A 22,164-nucleotide genomic window follows, 5' to 3' on the forward strand; every position below is an offset into this window, starting at 1 on the left:
AGTATGCATGACTTACTAGTTTTATGACCTTGAGGAAATTACTTGAATTTTATGAGTTTCAGTCTCTCCATACGTAAAAATGGGCATAATACTACCTATCTCCTAGTACTGTTATGAAGAAGCAAATGAAATAATGTACATAAAATGCTCCACGTCACAGTCTAGCACTATATCTGACAAGTACTACTTAAGTGCTCCAAAGATTCATGGCCAGACTTAACTTCTGTCAAGCCTGCAGTAATGTATAGTTGCCACTAGATGGAGATTTTACAGCTTATTTGTTCTGTTCAGAAAGCAAAAATTAGTAAAATTCTAGAAATGTGCCATCCCTTTATCCAAGCTATCTGTTATTAATCTAGTATAACTTGTTTAACTATCCCTTAGCATTTTCAAGAACCAAACAGCATACGGGGCAATCAGACAAAGAAAGTAAGCTATCAGGTGAAGTTTCTTTTTTCTATTGCTAATCCTTTAGTTTTATATGTTATAATTAGAGAACATAAACATAAAGCAATAGCTTTGTTTTACTTAAAATAATAGTCTTTCTTCTAGTTTACATTTCTAAAACCTGACAACATTGCTGCTAAAAAGCTCTGGACAGTCTTGCTTAAGAGACAATTATAGCAAAGTGATAAAGAGCACTGGTTCTGAAATTAGATGGATTTGTTTTCAAACTCAAGCTTCCACTTGCAGCTGTGTAAATGTGGGCAAATTATTTAACCTCTGAAAGAAAGGGATGATACTATCTACTTTATAAGAGATGTTATGAAGATTAGATACGAACATAATGTAAGCAATATAAAGAACAATGTCTGGCATAGTGTAGGCTCTCATCAAGAGAACGTCTTATCTAGGAACTAGATGCTCCTTTAGCTAAAAAACTACTCTCAGATACTACCAGAACAACATGAGCTCGTTTTCTCTCTGTTGACTTCGCTTCTTAGATTAAGAAAACCGTAACACATTGCAATCCTGGCCTTCAAAACTGAAAAATAAACTACTGCCTGAAAACAATGATTTCTCATTATCACATAAACATAGCCCTGGCCTTATAATCCAAAATCATCCTAAACACAGTTGTCAGAATAATCCTCCTAAAATACTGACATTTTCATATCAACATCGTATCAATCCTCCCTCCTAAATCACCATCTGTTCTGTTGGCTTATATGATGTTACATTCTTCTGGTTTTTCTCCTCTCCCCCTCTGATGTCTAAATGTTCGTTTTTTCTTCAAGGTCCATTTCTCTTCTCCCCCTATTTGACGTGACCCCATCCCCTGGCAATAAATGCCATTTTTATTCCCAAGGGTCTAAAATTTATAACCCTAGTTCAGATTTCTCTTTTGAGCACAAAACTCATATATCCAACTGACTATTCACTATTTCCACTTGGATGTTTCAGAGGCATCTCAAACTTAACATATCTAAAACTAACTCTGATCTCTCTAAACCTTTTCTATTGATCTTTTTCACCTCTGTAAAATTATCTCCATACATAGTTACCCAAAAATCTATTTCACTCATCAATAACATACAATCTATCACCAAGGCTTTTGGTTCTACCTTCAAAACACACCTTCAATATCCAAAATGCACCTTGAATTTCAAACCTGAATTTCCTAGATTATTATCACAGCATCTTAATTGGTCTATTTGCTACTAGTCATGATGCTCCCCACACTCCCCTCAATCCAGTCTTTCCAGCAAACAGAATGATCTTTTAAATGTAAATCTGATCACATTAAACCCCTACTTTAAAATATTCACTGGCTTCTCCTTAAAATTAAATCTAAGGCTCATTAACATGTTCTATAAGAACCTGCATTAATAATACAATCCCTGCCTATCTCTCCAACTCCATCTTGTTCTGTGGCTCCAGCCACAAACTCCTTAAAATGACTAATCACTTTCCTAATGGAGGTAGGTTATTCCATACTATCTCCCCTATTCCCACCACTAACCCCACTTTTATACTTCATATAGCTGGCTTTTTCATTCTTCAGAAAGGCCTTCCCTGATCCTTAAACGTAACCAGCCTCCACACTCATTACTCTCATAGCAATCTGATATTTTCCTGTAGAACACTTACAAAACTTACAAAATAAACCTGTGTGCTTACTTACTTAATGTCTATCTCTCCTATTAGACTGCTCCATGAGAGCAAAAACCACATCTATTTGGTTTGACACCAAAAACCCGAGCATCTAGATAGCATCTGGCATAGAACAGCATTCAATAGATACTTTTTAAATGAATGAACAAACCACTCTCATATTAGATGACAGTTTTTTTGATAAATGCTACAATGGAGATTAAACGAGGTACTATAAAAACAGAGACTGGAATCATAAATATGAAAGAATTTAAATGAGCAGATTACATATCAGCTGAGTCTTATGAGTACAATTTTTGAAGAGCTCAACTAATTGTTCTTCATTCCAGTTAGAATCGCTGCCAAAGTCCTACTGCACATCAAACAAACCAAAATCTCTGACAGTGAGACTCAGGCACATGTATTTTGCAAGCTTCCCAGATGATTCTCATGTAAGAGAAGCACTGGACTAAGCAGAAAGAATGAGCTCATTTGTCAAAAAAGGGACTAACTTGAACAAAACCACTGGAATCAAGAAAGTAATCGCATGTTGAGGAATGGTAATCAATCCAATGAAGGCATGGAGGTAGAGGGCAGTATAGGAAGGTGAATTATGATAAACAAGTTGAGGGCAAATTGTGGAAAGTCTTAAATGCCTCTATAGGAAATATGGACATTATCCTGTAGACTTAAGAACTTGAATGATTTTTAAGCAAAGGAGAGATAAGCACAGAGCTTAGCAGTAACTTCGGTATTAGGAAAAATTACAGTAGGAAGAATCTAGAGGCAGGAAAACCAGTTAAGAAACAACCCAGATTTTAAAAATATAAAGAAATGAATTAAGACAGTGGAAAGAAGTGGTAGAGAGACATTTCTGGTATGAGAGAAAATTCATGGTATCTGATTATAGCTTGAACACAGCTGGTACAGCAAGGGGAGGTTTCTATATTGGATAACTGCATCATTTGAAACACCATACATAAAACGACATAAAGAACACAGCACAGACAAATGTTTTTAAATAGTTTAGGAACCTGAGAAAATTCATGTACCTATAAGGAGATCTACATGAATAACCAGAGCTGTTGTGAATTTCAACCTGGCCAGACTGTAACAGAGTTGTGAGGCATCTGCATTTAGAGAAAGCTGGAGTCATGAGAGAAAACAGAAATCCTCGGACACCAAGGGGGGAAAGTGGCAGGGGGTGGTGGTGGTGGGATGAACTGGGAGATTGGGATTGACATATATACACGGATACGTATAAAATAGATAACTAATAAGAACCTGCTGTATGAAAAAATAAATAGAATTCAAAAACAAAAAAAGAAAACAGAAACCCACTTAAAGTAACACATACATTTAAAGAATATATGTAAGAGAGTCTCATAATAACCCTGTGAGGAAGAGCAGGCTTTGCTGTCCCATTTCTATTTTGTTTCCTTTAGTTTTTTAAAAGAGAAGGAGAAAGACTGAGAAGTTCAAATAGTTTTAAATGAGTTGACCAAGTCACCTAAGTCAAAAGAGGCTGAGCCAAGACCACTATAAAATCTTGTGCAGCACGCTTATATGTACAGGCTAGCAGGTTGGACTTCATGGGATCCATACAGCAAAATCTTAGTCAAGTCCTTAGTTTAGTAGGGTCAGGAGATAACAAACTGTCCAAGGATTCTGGAGACCCATCAAACGAATACTTTAAAATGCAAAGGTAAAATATATATTTGTACAGAAAGACATAAATGCATGCAATTATAAGCAAGCATTTCTTAACCAATTATAAGAATTTATGTTGTTGCTATGTACCCTTAGGTTCTTTTTACAAACAACTGTAAGTTGTATGAAATGTATACTGATTTTGTGCTTGGAATCTTAAAAGTGTAAACTTTATTGAGGACTATCCTCATCCCTTGAGAGACAAGAAACATTAGGCAACTAACTGATAATGGGTAAAATGAAACAATAAAGATGAATGTGGAGACTTATAAAGCTCCAAAGACTATTCACAATAAGGGAAGGCTGGAATGATATGATAACTCATTTATATAAATGAATTCTAACCTGCCTAAGAATAACAATTAACTGTCTCAGGTCAACTTTCACAAAGGTGAATTCAGAATTAAACACTGCATATTATTACACACAAGTAAACAAATCAATGTTTTCACAAATAATTTTCTTAAATAATTATTTTAAAGGTAAACACAGAAATTAACAAAACATACCCTAACTTTACAATGTGATAAGAGTCCCCACATTGGCTGTGCACAGGCCTCAAGTTCAGCAGCAAAGGCAGCATAGTAGGTCTGAGATTCAAATTCCACATGCTCATTTAGTTCTCGCTTATTTAAGTTCATACCTTGCAAAAATTAAAACAGATATAAACCTTGCCAAATGGAAATAAACACCCATGTTAAAAATCAAGTAAAATACTTCCAAGTACCAAACACATTTTAATGCACACAAATGGCATAATGACACAATATGTATAGAAATTAATAAATTATTAAAAATAAAATAATCTGGTCCTTTTGGAATTCTTTATTAACTACGTTTTCTTAGAAACATTTTGTGAACTGTCTCTTTCTTATATAATTGAATATATTAAATAAAGTCAAAACTATTTTAATTGATGCTGGTTGAAATTTTTACGGAAGTATTATGAGTCTTTCTTGGAGAATAGATTAGAAATTTCTAGATTAATGCTTTCAAATGCTTTTAAAAATTACACTCCTATTTCCTATGTAATAGTTTGACCTTCTTCATAACTCTGATATGTTTTCATGAACACTTTATCAAAATACTTACAAATATCAATTAATTAAAATGAGACATTTCACATGTAACTGAATGATGTGCTATTATCTTTTAATTAGTGTTTGACAGTTTAACATTAGGCATTTTGTAAACTAAAAAAAAAAAAAAATTAAGAAAAAATCTGAAATTGATACCTTGAAAGAAAGATACAAAGTTCATCCATGTCACTAACAAACCATGGTCCTCCAAAAATCTCTTAGCCACACTTTGATGAGAAAGGATATTAATAAAATCACTGACAAGAGGCCAATAAGTGTTATTCTTCAGTAATGCTTCTCCACAATTCACTACCACATGTAAACTGTTTTCTTCATCTAAAATGGACACACACACACAAAAAAAATTAGTTTAAGAAAATAGTTTTACCAATGATACAGATTATACATTTTAGAATCAGTCACCTAAATTCAAACCCCAGGCTGCCATTTAATAACTATATGGCTTTAGGTATATTACATAGCTCTGAATCAATTTCCTCATCTGTAAAACAGAAAAAGACACATATCTTAAGGGAATTAAATGAAATGTTAACATAACACTTAGCACATGATTATAATAATTATTACCACGTCTAACATATTACATGATATTTAGTTACATGTTTATAAAACCTTATTATTTTCTTGATTTTAATGATATAATGCAATATTTTCAGTTCTAATCAATAAAATGTTTTTATCCCTAGATTAATCTCATTCTATCTTTTCAATAAAATCTGTATGACTTAAACAATATATATTTAATTGCTTTCTTCTATTCAAAGGACATGTAAAAACAATTTTTAACACAGTATTTCAAAATGAAACAACAAAAAACACACATAAATCTCTTAAGCTTTAAAAAAAAATCCTCAAAGTTTAAATACATTGCTGGAAGGAGGAGATGGGGAGGATTAGGTTTGTATAAAAACTTTACTATTAGAAGTTATAGCATGTATGCATTAGCTCTGTTGACCTATTCCAGCTTAACTGATTCACTGGACAAACAAGCCCCCCATTCCCACTGTAAAACACACTAATACCCATAATACACAGAATGCTCAAAGTTTGCAGCCTATTCCCTAGTACACAAGCCCCAAGGTATAAGCTTATCCAGAGTCTGTTTTTGCTTCTGTTCATACTAATTGTTCTTTTTACTATAATTATAAAATTTAAGTTACAAATACATAATCTGATAAAATATGAATGCATAAATAGAGGTATAACAAAAACTGGATCATAAGCTTTTGAAAGACAGTAAAAGTGCCTAAGAAAATCTTGGAGGAGAAAAATCACAAAAGTCTAGAAGGATTTTACACTCAGATTGCTTCATGAAAATCTTTATGTTCTTACTCTACTTTAAAGAAACTGAAACTGAAAATCACAGATGCTGCTTTACAGATGTGGTATATACAAGAAGGACGAGGGAGAACTCCAGTAAAGAAAACCATACCTTACAACTGCTTTGCCCAAAATTAAAAGGTTGGAGAACAAACATACATTCCTGTGGTTTAAGTTAAAATCCACTGTTTAAGATACGTAGGTATCACTTTTTAACAATGCCTCACTTTAACCAACTTTTCAAATAACCACCTCGTAGTCAAACTCATCAGTGAAGAGGGCTTCTACTGCACTTATTTCCATAAATTAAATTTAGTTTCAGCCCATGAAATTACTTTACCCAACTCAAATTTAACAAGACATAAGAACAGGACCCACAGTAGGAGGAGAGAGGGTATAACTGAATGAGGAAGTGGGGGTAAGGGAGCTTTTATAAATTACCCACACCTGAGATTCAGAAACGCCCTCTCTGACAACTACTGCCACTGTGAGTTGGTGAGCAGCTGATACTGATGGGACAGTGCCTAGGGATGCTGGGATTTTTTAATTTTTTAAAACACTGAGAATCACTGTTCTATTTAATTGAAATCAGAGGATGAATAAGCAGAATATAATTAATCAAAATCACTATTTTCCTGACACTGCTTTAACTACTACTGTTCTTGCGAAAAATACCTTGGAATCTTTTATGAAATAAAATGATTAGAGCTTCTATTTTTATCCAACTGATACTTTTCCAAATATAGATACAGAGAGAGCAATGATTCAGTGTTAAATGATATTCACTCATCCACAAATATTTACTGAGCTCCTACTCAGGGTCAGGTAATCTAGTATGCTCTGAAAATAAAGCAGTAAAAAAATCAAGATTTATACATTCTCTCTCTCCACTGAGGTTAATACCTAAGAAGACAGAGTGTGGTAAGGTCTGTAATAGGAAAAGTACAAGAAGTCATAAGAACATATATAAGCTGGTCTACAATTAAGGAAAAGTGTTTCCTGAGGAAGTGATGTTTAACTGAGATTTACAGAAGGAAGTAGAAATTGGGATTAACCAAATAAACTAAGGATGGAGAGGAAATGGTGTTCTAAGTAGAGGAAGCAGTATAAAAAAGGATGGAATTACTGCGACAAAGAATGCAGAGAATAGGTGGCACAAATGAGTCTAGATGGCTTCATAAATCAGCTTCAGGAGTTTGCAGTTCATGTGAAGAGAATGGCAAGCCATAGAGGGGGTTTTAAGAGAGAGGACATGACTAGATGTTTAGTGTTGAGACTGACTATATAGGAGGGTGCTGATGACTAGTAGTAGAAGGCCTAAAGATGGCAATGGCTTGAACTATGGTGTTGGCATGAAGATGCAGAGATGAAAAGAATTGGCTATTCTAAGATATTCAGAAGGATTTAAATGACAGACCTGGTGATGTTCACTATTTCTACAAAGAGTAAGAAGTCAAAAATGACTCCTAGGTTTTTAGGTTGGGCAACTCTGTAGATGGTTAGAGTGGTACCAACACACTGACTTGAGTGCTAATACACACATACATATATACACATACACACATATGCACAAATGCAATAGAAAAGAAGCAGGCTTGATAGAGACACAATGGGTTTTTGGTGCTGACACTGAGTGTCTGAGGTGCTTGTAGACATCCAAAGGATATAGTTTAATAAACAATTTGATATGCAGGACAGAAGATCAATCTGGCATTATTAGCAACTACAGACATTCCTATAGTTATGCAACACATAGTTTGGTTTTTTTTTTTTACACTTTATTCCTTCTTTTTTTTTTAAAGTTAACCATTTTTTTTTAATTTATTTATTTTTGCTGTGTTGGGTCTTCGTCGCTGCGTGGGCTTTCTCTAGTTGCAGTGAGCGGGGGCTACTCTTCGTTGTGGTGCACAGGCTTCTCACTGCAGTGGCTTCTCTTGTTGCAGAGCATGGGCTCTAGGTGCGCAGGCTTCAGTAGTTGTGGCACAAGGGCTCGGCAGTTGTGGCTCACGGGCTCTAGAGTGCATGCTCAGTAGTTGCGGCGCACAGGCTTAGTTGCTCTGTGGCATGTGGGATCTTCCCTGACCAGGGCTTGAACCCATGTCCCCTGCACTGGCAGGCGGACTCTTAACCACTGCGCCACCAGGGAAGTCCCACAACACATGGTTTTAAGTTCCATTTTAAACAGACAGTTGCATAAGACAAACTGTAAAATTTCAGAGATATGGAAAGTTATGAGTTATATTTGGAATCACAAAGTAGTATGGTGCAGAAATGAATACAACAAAGTAAAAGTATAAGGAAGGGAGCACGTACTACTAGAGGCTTTTTCCTATTAATCTTCAGCTATTGCTGTGGTCATGTGAATTCTCATTGTATCAGCTCCTACATTTACTAACAGTGTAGAAAAAATTTTCAAATATTGTCTAATGACAATGTATACAAAGGTTAGATAGGGGCTATTACAAAGTAAGAAGTATAAAGAACTTGTGTAATATCTGTAGCTAGTTCAATATATTTAAAGCTCATTCCAATACTCTTCATGTAAAAACAGGGAAAACATATGGTGCTTTTAGAACACCAGTAAGTATGTAACATGAAATGTTATGCTACTTTTGAAAGAGGAAAAAAAACAGAACAGGATAGTTCTAAAGATAAAGCTAAAGATAGTTTTAGACTTGGCTTAGAAATAATGTAATTTATTGCTAGAAAAAATACATTTATATTTAAAGATCTTAGCAATGCTACTTATAGCTATTTAGCTTTTGGAAAATTCAATTTGTGTAAGAATTTCCAGGACAGACTAACTGCATTAGAAGGAAGTATGTGTAGAAAGCAACTAAGACCATGTAATACGATTTCAGAAAATATGGGAAAAGTGAGAAACACAGAGACAGCAAGACCAAGTGCCAAGAAACACCAACACTGATAGAACAAGTAGAAAATAGTTTCATGCCACACAAAGAACAGAGAATCAACAGTGTAAAATGATAATGAAAATCAAGCAAGATAAGGTCCAAAGTGTTGCCGCTGGCTTCCTTATCATGTAGTCATAGAAAGGGTGACCATATAATTTATCATATAAACAGGGACACTTTTGAGAGTAAAAAGGACTGTATGAAAAATGATGTCAAAATAACAGGCAGGGCTTCCCTGGTGGCGCAGTGGTTGAGAGTCTGCCTGCCGATGCAGGGGACGCAGGTTCGTGCCGCGGTCTGGGAAGATGCCACATGCCGCGGAGCGGCTGGGCCCATGAGCCATGGCCGCTGAGCCTGCACGTCCGGAGCCTGTGCTCCGCAATGGGAGCGGCCACGACAGTGAGAGGCCCACGTACCACAAAAAAAAAAAAAATAAAAATAAATAACAGGCATAACTTGGAGCTGTTCTGGGGAAAGTAGGACATGTGGCTACCGGAGTCATGGACAATTTTGGAGACAGCAATAGAATGACGGAAGCAGACACTAGATTGAGGTGGGTTAATGAGAGACCGGAATATAAGGAAATGAACATAAAGACTCTCTCAGGAAAGATGCCTATAGCAAAAAGTGGGAGGCAGACTCATATACATCTTCCTCCCAAACATTCTCCTCTGAAATGCAAACCATATAAAAGAAGCATAGCTAAACCACTTAGTCAGGAAAATAGACTCAAGATTCTTTTCTAAAGAGTAAATACTTCTATTTTTTTTAAGTTTTCCAGTTTATAAATTAAAAATACTGTACTTGTGAAAAGTCCTTTTCTAGTTATATAATTCTACACATAAGAATATCACTGATATAGCTGAATGATGATAGACACTATTTCAAAAAAGAAAAGAGAAAGTAATATACGTAGCTAAATCTCTAAGAAAGAAAAGGTCATCCTACACAAAGACAGAAACAGTACAATACAAAGCAGCTCTTAATTTTTCTTTTAAAAAGGTAAAGAGGTATACTGTTCAATGTAAATAATGTATTATTCTCCCACTACACCTACAATGGGAAGGCAGAGTTACACAGTGGGTCAGAGTATGGGTTAGACACCTAGCTTTACCACTTACAGCTATAAAACCATAGATCACTGACTTTTCAATTTCCTAAACCAGAAATGCCTCATCTATAAAATGGAAAAAACAACATTTACTCCCCAGAATTACTGATAAATTAGATAATACATATAAAGTACTGAAAAAAAAAGCATGGTATACAGTAAGTGCTCAAAAGATGGTAGCCATCATCATTATTAGCAAGCTATTATTATATATAAGGCATCATGCCCTGCACTGAGTCCTGTATAAATTTTCAGGCTATGGTATTGCATCTGAGAATAGGCAGACTATCAGTATAAAGAGAAAATAGGAGCTGATATGCAAAAGGAGACAACAGTAGAAGGCAAGTCTCAAGTATAATATCTCCCATCCACAGAGAATGGAAAGGTCCTAAGATTTAATTTGAGGCATTATTTGTTGTTATTTTTTAAGTTTAGCTCCAAGTGCCAACAAGTGAAGACACAGTCCTATTAATGTTGGCCTGGCTGTATTGTGGCTAAGAACAAAGATTCTGACATCAGGAGATATAAAGTCCTTCTTGGCTCTGTCATCTACTAACTATATAATCTAGAGCAAATGATTTAATTTCTCTAAACTTCAATTGACTCATCTTGAAAGTGGAAATAATAATAACGCCAATCTAGAGAGTTGTTCAGAAGCTTAATTGAGACAACATATAAATAGTATTAACACAGCGCCTAGTACAGAGCAAATACTCAAATAATATAAATTATTACAAGGAGGTGAAGTCAAGATGAAAGACCAAAAAGAAATAAGAATGGGAGGAATTCCTAGAAATGTTATGGCAATTTGAGGAGGCATAAAGGAAGAAAATTAAAGATCACACTAAAGGAACATATAAAAGGCAAGATTTATTCCAACTTTTAAATTATAAAAGTATATGCATATAAAATGTCTAAAGCTGACAGTAACAAATTCATGATTAAAAAAACAGAAATATATCTAATTAATAAGAAAATGGTTAAATAATGGTAAAGTCATATGGTATTACTACCTGCAATCATGAAAGAACATGTTCTTGATGTGTACACTTGATAGCATATTTTAAAGTACATATTCGCATCTATAAATATACTCACATCACACAAAAAGACAGAAAAGAAATATCCCAAAATATTTGTTAATATTATTTGTGAATAACAAAACTATAGGTGATTTTAAAGTTTTTCTTTAGATTTTGCTGAAATTTTAAAAAATGTTTCTTTAACAAACATGTATTATTTTATAATATTTTTAAAAGCTATTTTTAAGCATAAAGGAAGTTTTTAAGATTAGTTATACAAAGTATACTTATAAAACTAGTGAAAGTAATTCTGAATTTACCTTGTAGCTCACTTTTAATAAGGCAACTTTCCATCATGTATAACAGCACAGTGACCATAATATCCAGCAGCTGACATTCTTCTGTTACCTGTCTGGCTAGCTCCTCATTGCTGAACAACTGAACACTAATATGCACAATTCTGTTAGACATTGTGTCTGATTCATGACTTTTCTTCAGTGTTTTCATAATGAAAGCATAATGCTGAACAAAAGTTTTTGTAAAAGCAACCTGTAAAATGTTTTAAATAGGAAGAAAAAAAACACAGTTTAAGTTTTACAACACATTTTCCAACATATTATACTAGCATTTTTAAGTTATGATTAGCTTGTGATGATATCCAAGATAAATGGAAAAATAATTTCAGTGATGATGGTAGTCTTACATTTGTCCTTTTTTGGAAAATTAGCAAAATACTTTGGTGGTTAAAAAAATGTTCAATATGTATTTTAAATTATTAAAGTTTTAAAGCAATTACAAAGATAGTCTAAAAATACAAATCTTCACTTTGCTCACAAATATATCAATTCACTAATGTCAAAGTATGTGTCTTTGTCCTGTGCTACCAACTTTAACAACAAAATCTAAAGCCTCACCTGAAAACCATCACAGAGTTGTTTATATAACTAAACAATAAGTGAGTCAACGTGACTACTCCAAAAGAAATAATATCTTTTCCTATTTGATCTGAAAGCCAACCACTATTCTGACTAAATATTCTCTTCTGTATACCATATACACTTCCTCTATTGTTTTCTTAAGCAGGTATAAAGACACAAAACAACAGCATTATTAAAGTGTCACTCCTAAAGAGGCTTTACTACCTAAACCATAAGAACTATAGCATGATTTATTGTCTTTTCAGACACTAGGTTGTGTAACTTTGCCATAACCATACGGTAGTAACAGGTGAGTCCACACCCTCTGAAACTAGAGACTTCACCTATGTACATGTGTACATGAGTCAATACCATTGTGTCTTTAACAGTTATGGCCAGCAGCTACAAACTCCCTGCTTTTCCCATGCCTAACCATACAATCTAAATTCAGTTGCCCCCATTAAACATTCTCATAGCACCTTGTACCTTTCTCCTTTAGAGAACTTACTACAATTTGTAACTACATATTTATTTGTGCAACTCTGTTTTTGTTTGTCCCCCAGCAATCCCTTTGGACCAAGTTTCATGCACAAAGGCAACCCTTAGGAATCCTGCTCTGTAATGGTGCTTTGACTCAGATCTACAATACTGTGCTTTTTGTGCAGGCCCTCTTTTGGCAACAGAACTGAGAAATATATCAAAAAGATTTAATATTGAAAAGGCAAAGAAAGAGGAGCAAAGTTCAGAAAGGAAGGAAAAAATGTAGATACCTTATACTCTTGATCTGGAAGCATGTTGAGTAAGAAAGTCACCATCTTCTGGGGAAATTCATACTTTATGGTCCAAAACAATAGTTCTTCTAAGAAACTTTTATGCTTCAAAACATCCATTATGGATTGATCTACATAATAAAAATAAAATTTATCACCCTAATGGTTTAAGTTGCTCATCTCACTAAACCTTACCATGATTAATAACCCATCAACCTCAAACATCTGAACATACCTAAAAATTAAGGCTATCCTTTCAATAATTCAAATGATAATGCTAACAATATCAAGCTAAATTTCTACAATGTCCACAGTATATAAATAATAAAATACTTAATCCTTATAATTTAATATAAAGCAGTTACTAGAAAAATACGTAATTACTTGACCTTAAACATAAGCCATTTATCTAAATTTTCTACTAAGATTTAAAATAATTATCTTACAAGAACAATATTCATGGCACTTAATTTAAAATAGTAATAATAATTTTAAACTAAAAACATACTATTAAGGACATAAACTCCAAAGTTATCTAAATTTTTTATTTTTGAAAAAAATCTTTATGGATGAATAATTTATTTCTCTAAAATTATCCTTCATAAATGAAATATTAACTTCACTAGAGAAGATAATCACTAGTGCATTGCTTGCTCTAGTATACAGAAGCATTTACTTTTTTCTGGTAGGAACATACCAGGAAACACACAGAACATTATATATGCTTACTTGTACTGGACTCAAGATGCCCTCTTCATGCATGGAGGAAACAGGAAATGCATGCCCCTTTTGAATAAAGGTATTCAAAGGGGGGAATAAAATTATTTACTGGGAAGTTTATTTTCTAAAGCCACTCCTTGAGGGTTAGGCTGTCTCTTGCTTATCTCTGCCTCCTTGCCATGCTTAATCAACAGAAAGGTCTCAACTGGTATATGATGAATTGAAATGTTTTAAATTTTTATTTTACATTGGAGTATAGTTGATTAACAATGTTGTGTTAGTTTCAAGGTGTACAGCAAAGTGTGAACTGAATATTTTTAATACTTTGGCTATCTCTTTCTCTCACTTTCTCTAATTTTTTTCCCCTCAAAATGAACTAGAAAATTCTATTAATCTTTATTGGAGCAAATTATCTTGGGATACTGCTCTGGACCATCAGCTCTATATAAGGGCATCAAGTGTCAACTATGAATGGACTGTTTCAGTGACAGTGCTTAAGCAGAGACTAGAGTTAGATGAGATATTTGAAAAACCAGTATCACATGAACCAAAATACTCAGGTACAGCCCTAACTATATCACAGTTGAAGCAGTCTTGCAGGATAACCCTGCACAGTTTTTTCAATTAACCTTACCCCAATCCTACCCCAGTGTCACAGTTCTTCTATTATTGAGTAATGTGTTCATACCACATCTCCTCAGGTAACGGGTCTAAATGAGTAACAACTCAGTATTTAATCACTCTCTTGATTCTTTTGTAAAACACTGAGTTTAATAAGACTTGAATCACATATTAAAGTTAGATGTAACTTTAACCCCATGTTAGATTAATAATTAATAACCCATTATTTTCAGAATAATAATTTCATTAATCTAGAGACACTATGATTTAGATTACAGAGAGACCAAAGTATCTGCTAATCCCCTACCTAACTCCCTTTCAGTGGTGCCTTTAGTATGAACCGTATGTAGTAGGCGTAAAACTATAAATACAATTACACTACACATCCCTTTATTGGAAACAATAATTGTTTATTTTCCAAATCTCAGAATTTTCTACTTGTAAAACAGAAATCTCTTCCTCTTGAAATAGATCATTCCCAGGATATGGCAATGATTTAAAAAGAGACATAAACCCGTCCTGCAAGAAATGAGGTAAAATATATTCAAAGGCACAAGCTGACAGATTCAAAGCCAAAAAAGTAATAAAATTAGGGACCAAATGAATCAGGTGACAGGAATATAAGGATTACAATTAAAACTTAGAATATAATCCACAGCACACATTGCTGAAGCCAATTTAATTCTCAAAATTCACTTGGTACTAACATGACTGAAAATTTCGCAGACTGCCAAAAAAATAAAACCCTCACAGAGAAGTGCTTCTGAAAATAATTACAAAGTTGAACAAAACTAGCAGTATTTATCCTAAAATTCAGTTATAACTCTCTGCAAGCTTGTATTAGCCAAAGAAAAGCCTGAAGCTACCATAATTATTATATGTCAAGCATTTAAAAAGATACATTGACTTTGTTTTAAATAAATAAAACAATCTGAATGCACCAGAAAAGCTATGGCTTCTACTAAAATGCTGCAGTTATGTACAATCCAATTTTTCTAACTTCAGACATTTAAAAAAAGGGAGAAAAACCCACAATGTCTTCACTGTTATTCTTAAAATAAATGATATCAGTTTCCCAAGATATTTAAAGCATGTGTTATATGTATTACATGTTATGTTATGGAAATGTGGTTAGAAATGCTTCCATTAGTTATGTATGATTATTGACCTTTAAAATCTTGATAAAATTGTCATGACCTTTACAACGCCTAAATAACTCAAGCCAAATTGTAAAAAGAGATTTTTGAAGAATCAGTATGTGGTACAAATGCATGACAGCATTTAATTTAGACAGTAGAGTCCAGCCTCTGCAACTCACAAGCTCAAATAATCTTGGTCATGTTAGCTGAAGCCCTCTAGGCCTAGGCTTTTCACCCTTAAAATTGCAGTTTTGAGAATAGACAGTGATGTGTTTGTTAGCACAGTGCCTCTCCTCTTGCCTATCATTACATGTTTTATTTTCAGCTCACTTTCAAACTGTTGAATCAAATTCTTTTTTTTTTTTTTTTTGGTGTGAAAGCATGTAATATTGGATTTATTTATTTTTATTCAAAGGATATTAGTCTCAGTTGAATCAAATTCTTACAAAAACTAAACCACTCGCTGAACTTCAGACATTTTCAAAAGCAACAATTACTTTTTGAAAACAGAGGTTCTACTAATTCAAAAAGCCTCACTTTCAACTTTTTCAAAAAGCCACTTCTTCCACATACATACTTAAACCAAACATGATAACTGATCAAGTCTTAAATCTCTATACCACTTCTTACCAGTAGAGGAAGGAAGAGAAAACAATCAATCTCAAATGCAAAAAAAATCATATAATAGAAAATCAACTTCAACATAAAGGCTGCATAAAAAGTAACTTCAGCCAGAGTTTGACCAGGCTGAAGGAAAACAATGACCTCTTACGCCATAACAGGTATTTTCTAAACATCCCTGAAGCTTAAACTCAAGTATATGTCTAACAATCTCCTCCAACTCTGATGTGTCTCAAGGACTCAGGTAAACACATGGACAACTCTGGTAAGTCAAGGGGCCAGTTAGCCATATGGACTTCTAATTTCTTTCAGGCATTACAGGTTCTCTGCTGGGCCACGAAGAAAGGGAAGATGTGCATGTTGGCCAGCAAATCAAATTTCATGCCCTTTGCTAACATTCTGTAAGTTAAAGGCAACAACGTGAGTAACTAAGTAAAGACTTGCAGACTTACAAAATGAGCCTCAACGGAAACTGCCTGCTTGCTCCACCTTCCAAGCAGTCTTAAACTTTCCACAAGACACACTTAGCACCAGAAGTAAGAATCTTTTCATCAAAATAATATTTTAACCTCTGGAGACTTTCTAACAGACCATACTAACCCAGAAAATAGACTATGTTAAGATTTGGAAATCCATGGCAAAAATCCAGAGCACAGGCTGCCAACTAATAACAAGTACTCTAGAAAAGCTTTTGGGGAGGGTCAAGAAAATATAGTGATAAAGCATTTAAACTCTGGGATTTGAATTAAGGACCTACTTCTCATTAGCTGTTAAACCTAACATGTCTCCATTTCCTCATTCATAAAATAGTAATAATAATAAAACCCGCTTCATATGGTTACTTGGAGAATTAAATGACACAATGCATGTGATGTGATTAGCACTATGTCTAGCATATATAAAAAGTTCAATAAATATTACTCATTACTAATCTATTCCCTCACTACAGGCATATCTACTTCTTCCTTTGCAACAATATGTATTGAGTCCTTTCTGAGCCCTTAATATGTGGTAAGTGCCATTCATTCTCATTCTCACTCTCTTTCACTCTTGTTACTTTTTCTCACACACACACCCAAAATCTCCCTCTTGCTCATCCTTTAAATCAAATTAAAGCTTTACACCAAATATGCTGCAAATAAAAGATTCAATGAAGAGACTAGTTTTCTAGCTCAAATATGATGTTGCTCATTTTATAAAGAAAACAAATGAACAAAATCCCAACAGTAAGGGTTTTACTTGCTTTCGAGGTCCCCCCACAATCACGCTCTAACAACACTTTCTCCATATTAGACAAATCTAATAACATTACTCTCCCTTCAAGTGCTCTTAATGATTAAGCATTTTTTTATACAAGGAAAAAACAAAATATAAATACCTTTGGTGTTACTGCTTAGTTTGACCCTCTTTCTCTTGCCCAGACCTTGACTCCCATCCTGATCCTCCTGGAGAAAAACAAAATTAGCATTATCTATAGTCCTATTCATGAATTTATACATTTTATGTAAATATAAATATGCTTATAAATTATGTTAAATATAAAATATAGGCATGCTTACATATTATTAACCAACAATTTTATGTATTCGCTGTCATAAAATATATTTTAATGCTGCTAACTTTAAATTGAAAATTAAATTTAAAATTAGCATTATAATTAAAATATATCATGAAAATCCTTAGGATTAAAATATAAGAGTTCTTAAACTTAATCTGTGCTTCTAATGAAAGACTCTTAAATACCCCAAAATGCCAAAATAAAAATTTTCCTAACCTTATAAATATAATATCAAAGAAGCTAAAGGCGAGGAGGGAGCAGATTAGCATAGGAAGGGGAGAAGGAGAAGAAGGTTAAAACAATGAATAGAGGAAAGGCTTTGAAGAATCTAACACAAACAAAATGAGTTCAAGAGATCAAGTTCTGAAAAATAAGCATAGCATATTAGAAGCTGGAGTTGACAGTCAAAAAAATAATATAAAAACAAATTAAAATGTGCTTAGGAAAAAAATCCAAGAAGAAAATACATGCATTTCTGCCCACATGTAATATTATCTATTCCTGAAAAAAACCTCATATTAAAAACAACAACGCAGACTTCCCTGGTGGTGCAGTGGTTAAGAATCTGCCTGCCAATGCAGGGGACATGGGTTTGAGCCGTGTCCAGGAAGATCCCACATGCTGTGGAGCAACTAAGCCCACGAGCCACAACTACTGAGCCCACGTGCCACACCACTGAAGCCCACGTGCCTAGAGCCCGTGCTCCGCAACAAGAGAAGCCACCGCAATGAGAAGCCTGTGCACCACAACGAAGAGTAGCCCCCACTCGCTGCACCTAGAGAAAGCCCACACACAACGAAGACCCAAAGCAACCAAAACTTAATTAATTAATTTAAAAGAGAGAACATGTAAATATAGAAAACACTTTAAAGATGTTAAAAAAGAAAAAAACTAAGCTGGGTCTTCCTTGGTGGCGCAGTGGTTAAGAATCCGCCTGCCAATGCAGGGGACACAGGTTCAAGCCCTGGTCCAGGAAGATCCCACATGCCATGGAGCAGCTAAGCCCATGCACCACAACTACTAAGTCTGCCCTCTAGAGCCCACGAGCCACAACTACTGAGCCTGTGTGCCACAACTACTGAAGCCCATGCGCCTAGAGCCCACGCTCTGCAACAAGAGAAGCCACCGCAATGAGAAGCCTGCACACCGCAATGAAGAGTAGCCCCCGCTCGCCTCAACTAGAGAAAGCCCGCGCACAGCAACGAAGACCCAACAACAGCCAAAAATAAAGAAATAAAATTTTTAAAATTTTTAATTGAAAAAAGAAAAGGCTTATAGGAAATAAAAGAGTGAGGGGCAGACCACTCACAACCTATTTTGTAACCTAGAAAGTTTGTAACCAAAGAAGTAACAGAAGCAATAATCAGTACCTGGGGAGATCATTTGGATGCCCAGGCAAACATCTTGGAGTGATCTGAGGCTGTCTCAGGGGATGTTAACAACCTACCACAACAAAAAAGTGGGAAGCTAGCTGGCTGAAACAACACAGAGGGAAGAGGAGCAGAGGAAGCAGCCTGCTACTAGAGAAACCAACAGTGAGGCTAGCGATGTGCCTCTTAGGGAGGGAGCGATGGGTGCAGATGCTCATTTCTGATTTACTTTGAATGTTGCTAAAAAGGTTCCTGCTGCCTTCATAGTTTATGGTTTTTTCCCCTCCAGCTAAAGGATATGATTCTACCCCACTATCCCAGCTCTCCTGAGCTAGGAAAGATTGCATAGGAATCCAAAACTTCCATGTTATACTGACACCTTTTTCCTATATTTCCAAACATATATGAGCCAACTGGTATTATAAAGACATGTGGTAGCATTTTGGCACACAGTCTGTTGTGCTAACCAATTATGTTGGTGGCAGGTTAGAATCATGGTACAAATTCCCAGACACTTGCTCAATTAAATCGAATCCCCAAAGCAGAAAAGCCCTGGCTTTAAGCTGCTGCTCTGCCCACTGGTGTAGTCTCCTTGGCCTGCGCACCACAGACTTAACTCCAGGTTTCTGCCAAGTCCAGCATCAGTCCTCAGGACCAGTCTGGGGTTACCCAAAGACACTACTTAGCTCAGTCATTCAGCATTTACTAACCACTGTTAATTCCTACCAAAGCCAGGCCTCTATGGTCTACCTGGCAGTAATACTGGCAGTCAAACTACACTCTCGTCTTCCTCTGCCACCCTCACCTTGCCCTTAGAGAAACTCAACCAGTATGAAATTTGGAGCCATAAAAGACAGACATAAGAATGCAAAACTATGCCACAGGACCCAGAAGGTTCTAAAATTTGAGATTTTAGCTAACAGCCATTTATGAAACTGCTCTCCCAGCCCTGAGAGAAAAAAAAAAAAAAAAAACTTTTAATGTTATATTCCAGGTTAGGATTACTTCATAATTTCAAATACAAACTTCCTACGAAAAGAGTGTCCTTGATCAAGCAACAGTCATGGCAATACAAAGTTTTATAAATTTCCCAACCTTACACTTTAAAGGACAAGTAAAATTAGCCAAGCAAAGGAAAGGAAAGTCATTCCAAGAGGACACCATGAATAAAGGCACAATGACAAAAGTCTAGAAACAAAGATCAGCTTGACATCATCATAGATATCAAACTCAGCTAGGAAGGGAGTTTATCTCCATCTAAACTGGTGGGAAAATGTGCACTCTTGTACATTGCTTGAGAGAGTATATAATAAAACTATTGTCCTGAGTGGCAATTTGTCAATACACATGTCAAAAGTCGTTAAAGTATATCTATCACTGGAACAGAAATTCCAGTTCTAGGAATTTATCCTGAAGAAATAATCAGACAAGTGAATAGGGACTATATGCATAGATACTCATCACAATGTTATTTATAATAGAAAAAAAAAGCTTTGGTTTCCAACAGCAGAGCAGGGGATTAGGTAAATAAATTATAGCACACATATATCCTATGAAGAAAAACAATACTAGAGCTCTATATTCACTGTGACCAGATAGATGTTCAAAAACTATTACTATAAATGAGAAAAAAAAATGGCATGCTATGAAGAATAGCATATGGAGTATGAAACCATTTAAGTACTGATAATACACACAAATAAAATCTCTTAAAATATACCCCTTGCTACAGATGTTCAAAACTACCATTAGTAAGAACAGCAGGTTACAAAGCAGCATATATATAGCATGGAGCCATTAAAATATACTATATATAAAATCTGTTAGAATATATTTGTTTACAGTAAGTCACCTCTAAGTGATAGAGTAATAGGTAATTTCATCATCTTTTTGCTAATATTAATTTTCTATTTATTCAACGATGACAATGAACTATAGCTTTAAGCTAATAAATGTTTTTAATACTAATTCTGATTGCCAATCCTAACTACAACAATCTGCTCAAGATAATGGATTACTGTGTTATCTATTACAAGTCCCATTTTTTTTATTTTGAGAAAGAACAAAACTTTTAACAAACAGGAATAACTTCCAGTGGTGGGATATTCAGGCATTAAGGAAGATGAAAACAATTCCGTTATCATGACAAGACCCCACCCACCCCAAATTCATGATAGGGAGTTCTTTCCCATTTATCCATAAGAAAACAGTACAGAAGCCCTGGGAGAAAATGATGGTCCAGCGGACAAAAGAGGAAATAAATAACCTCAACTCAGACAGCATTTGTACAGCCCTCAGAAACACTTTCCAAACCTTAACTAGTTCCTGGGCACAGAAGTAGACAATATTGCTATGTGTGTTTCAGGCATAAAATACATATACAAGTCCAAAATGAGAGAAGAAGACCCCCCCAAAAAAATCAGATTCAAATTCCTACCCTGCAAAATTTACAGATGGTTTTTCAACCCAAATTAACCTTTCTTTCTTTCTTGGATGAATTTACTGGACAGATGAAAAAAAAATGTGAGCTCCATAAAAAGAAGTCAAGTAAATTCACAGCTGGTTAAAACAATACTCAGAGAATGTTAATACAGAATACACAAAGCTAAAAGGAACATTTAACATATAAGGTTATAAAAATAAAATCCAAAGGAGATCTTGAGAGACTAGAATGAAATGAAAACAACATTTATGTAAGCCACTGTAATATGAGACTGTTTGCTTTAAACCAATTCTACAAATACAAAGCTGAGAGGGAGCTCTCAAACTTGTCTGAGAGCTGAAGGGGTGGGTGGGGTGGGGGATCTGGGCATTTCATTTGACCACTGGGGCTCCCGCGACAGTCTAGCATAGCTGCTAAAAGGCTAACAAAAAACCTTGGGCCTTAAGGAAGCCACAACATGCTTCATGACAAGATGTCCTTATAACTCTAGACCAAATCAGATCATAGATTTTAAAAGGGAATAAACATATGAAAGAGCTATGAGCAGCAGAGAATACTAAATAACTAAAGCTAAAAATTTAAAGGGGTGTCTTATGGGAGTAAAAATTAAAATATCTCTACAGGGGAAAACAAGAAGAAATGTGTGAAAATTGTAGTATTTAACACAGTATTGAGAAGAGATTCCTAATAATTAGAGCTATCAAACAAAGGAACAAGTTGCTTCATAAACTCG

The 22,164-nt window shown here is 34.9% G+C and overlaps 1 protein-coding gene across 3 annotated transcripts in view; it reads right to left on the bottom strand.

The window, feature by feature from the left end:
* UBR3 (ubiquitin protein ligase E3 component n-recognin 3) overlaps positions 1 to 22,164 on the bottom strand; it is a 230,900-nt gene that overhangs the window by 150,847 nt on the left and 57,889 nt on the right. For all 3 annotated transcript variants that reach the window (XM_060152671.1, XM_060152670.1, XM_060152669.1), the window contains exons 6-10: positions 17,439 to 17,505; positions 12,960 to 13,090; positions 11,593 to 11,821; positions 5,040 to 5,219; positions 4,314 to 4,447 (exon numbers count right to left, since the gene is read on the bottom strand). In XM_060152671.1, coding sequence (XP_060008654.1) covers positions 4,314 to 4,447; positions 5,040 to 5,219; positions 11,593 to 11,821; positions 12,960 to 13,090; positions 17,439 to 17,505 — 741 coding nt within the window. The remainder of the gene's footprint in view (positions 1 to 4,313; positions 4,448 to 5,039; positions 5,220 to 11,592; positions 11,822 to 12,959; positions 13,091 to 17,438; positions 17,506 to 22,164) is intronic.

This window comes from Lagenorhynchus albirostris, chromosome 6, assembly GCF_949774975.1.
Source record: "Lagenorhynchus albirostris chromosome 6, mLagAlb1.1, whole genome shotgun sequence".
NCBI lineage: Eukaryota > Metazoa > Chordata > Mammalia > Artiodactyla > Delphinidae > Lagenorhynchus > Lagenorhynchus albirostris.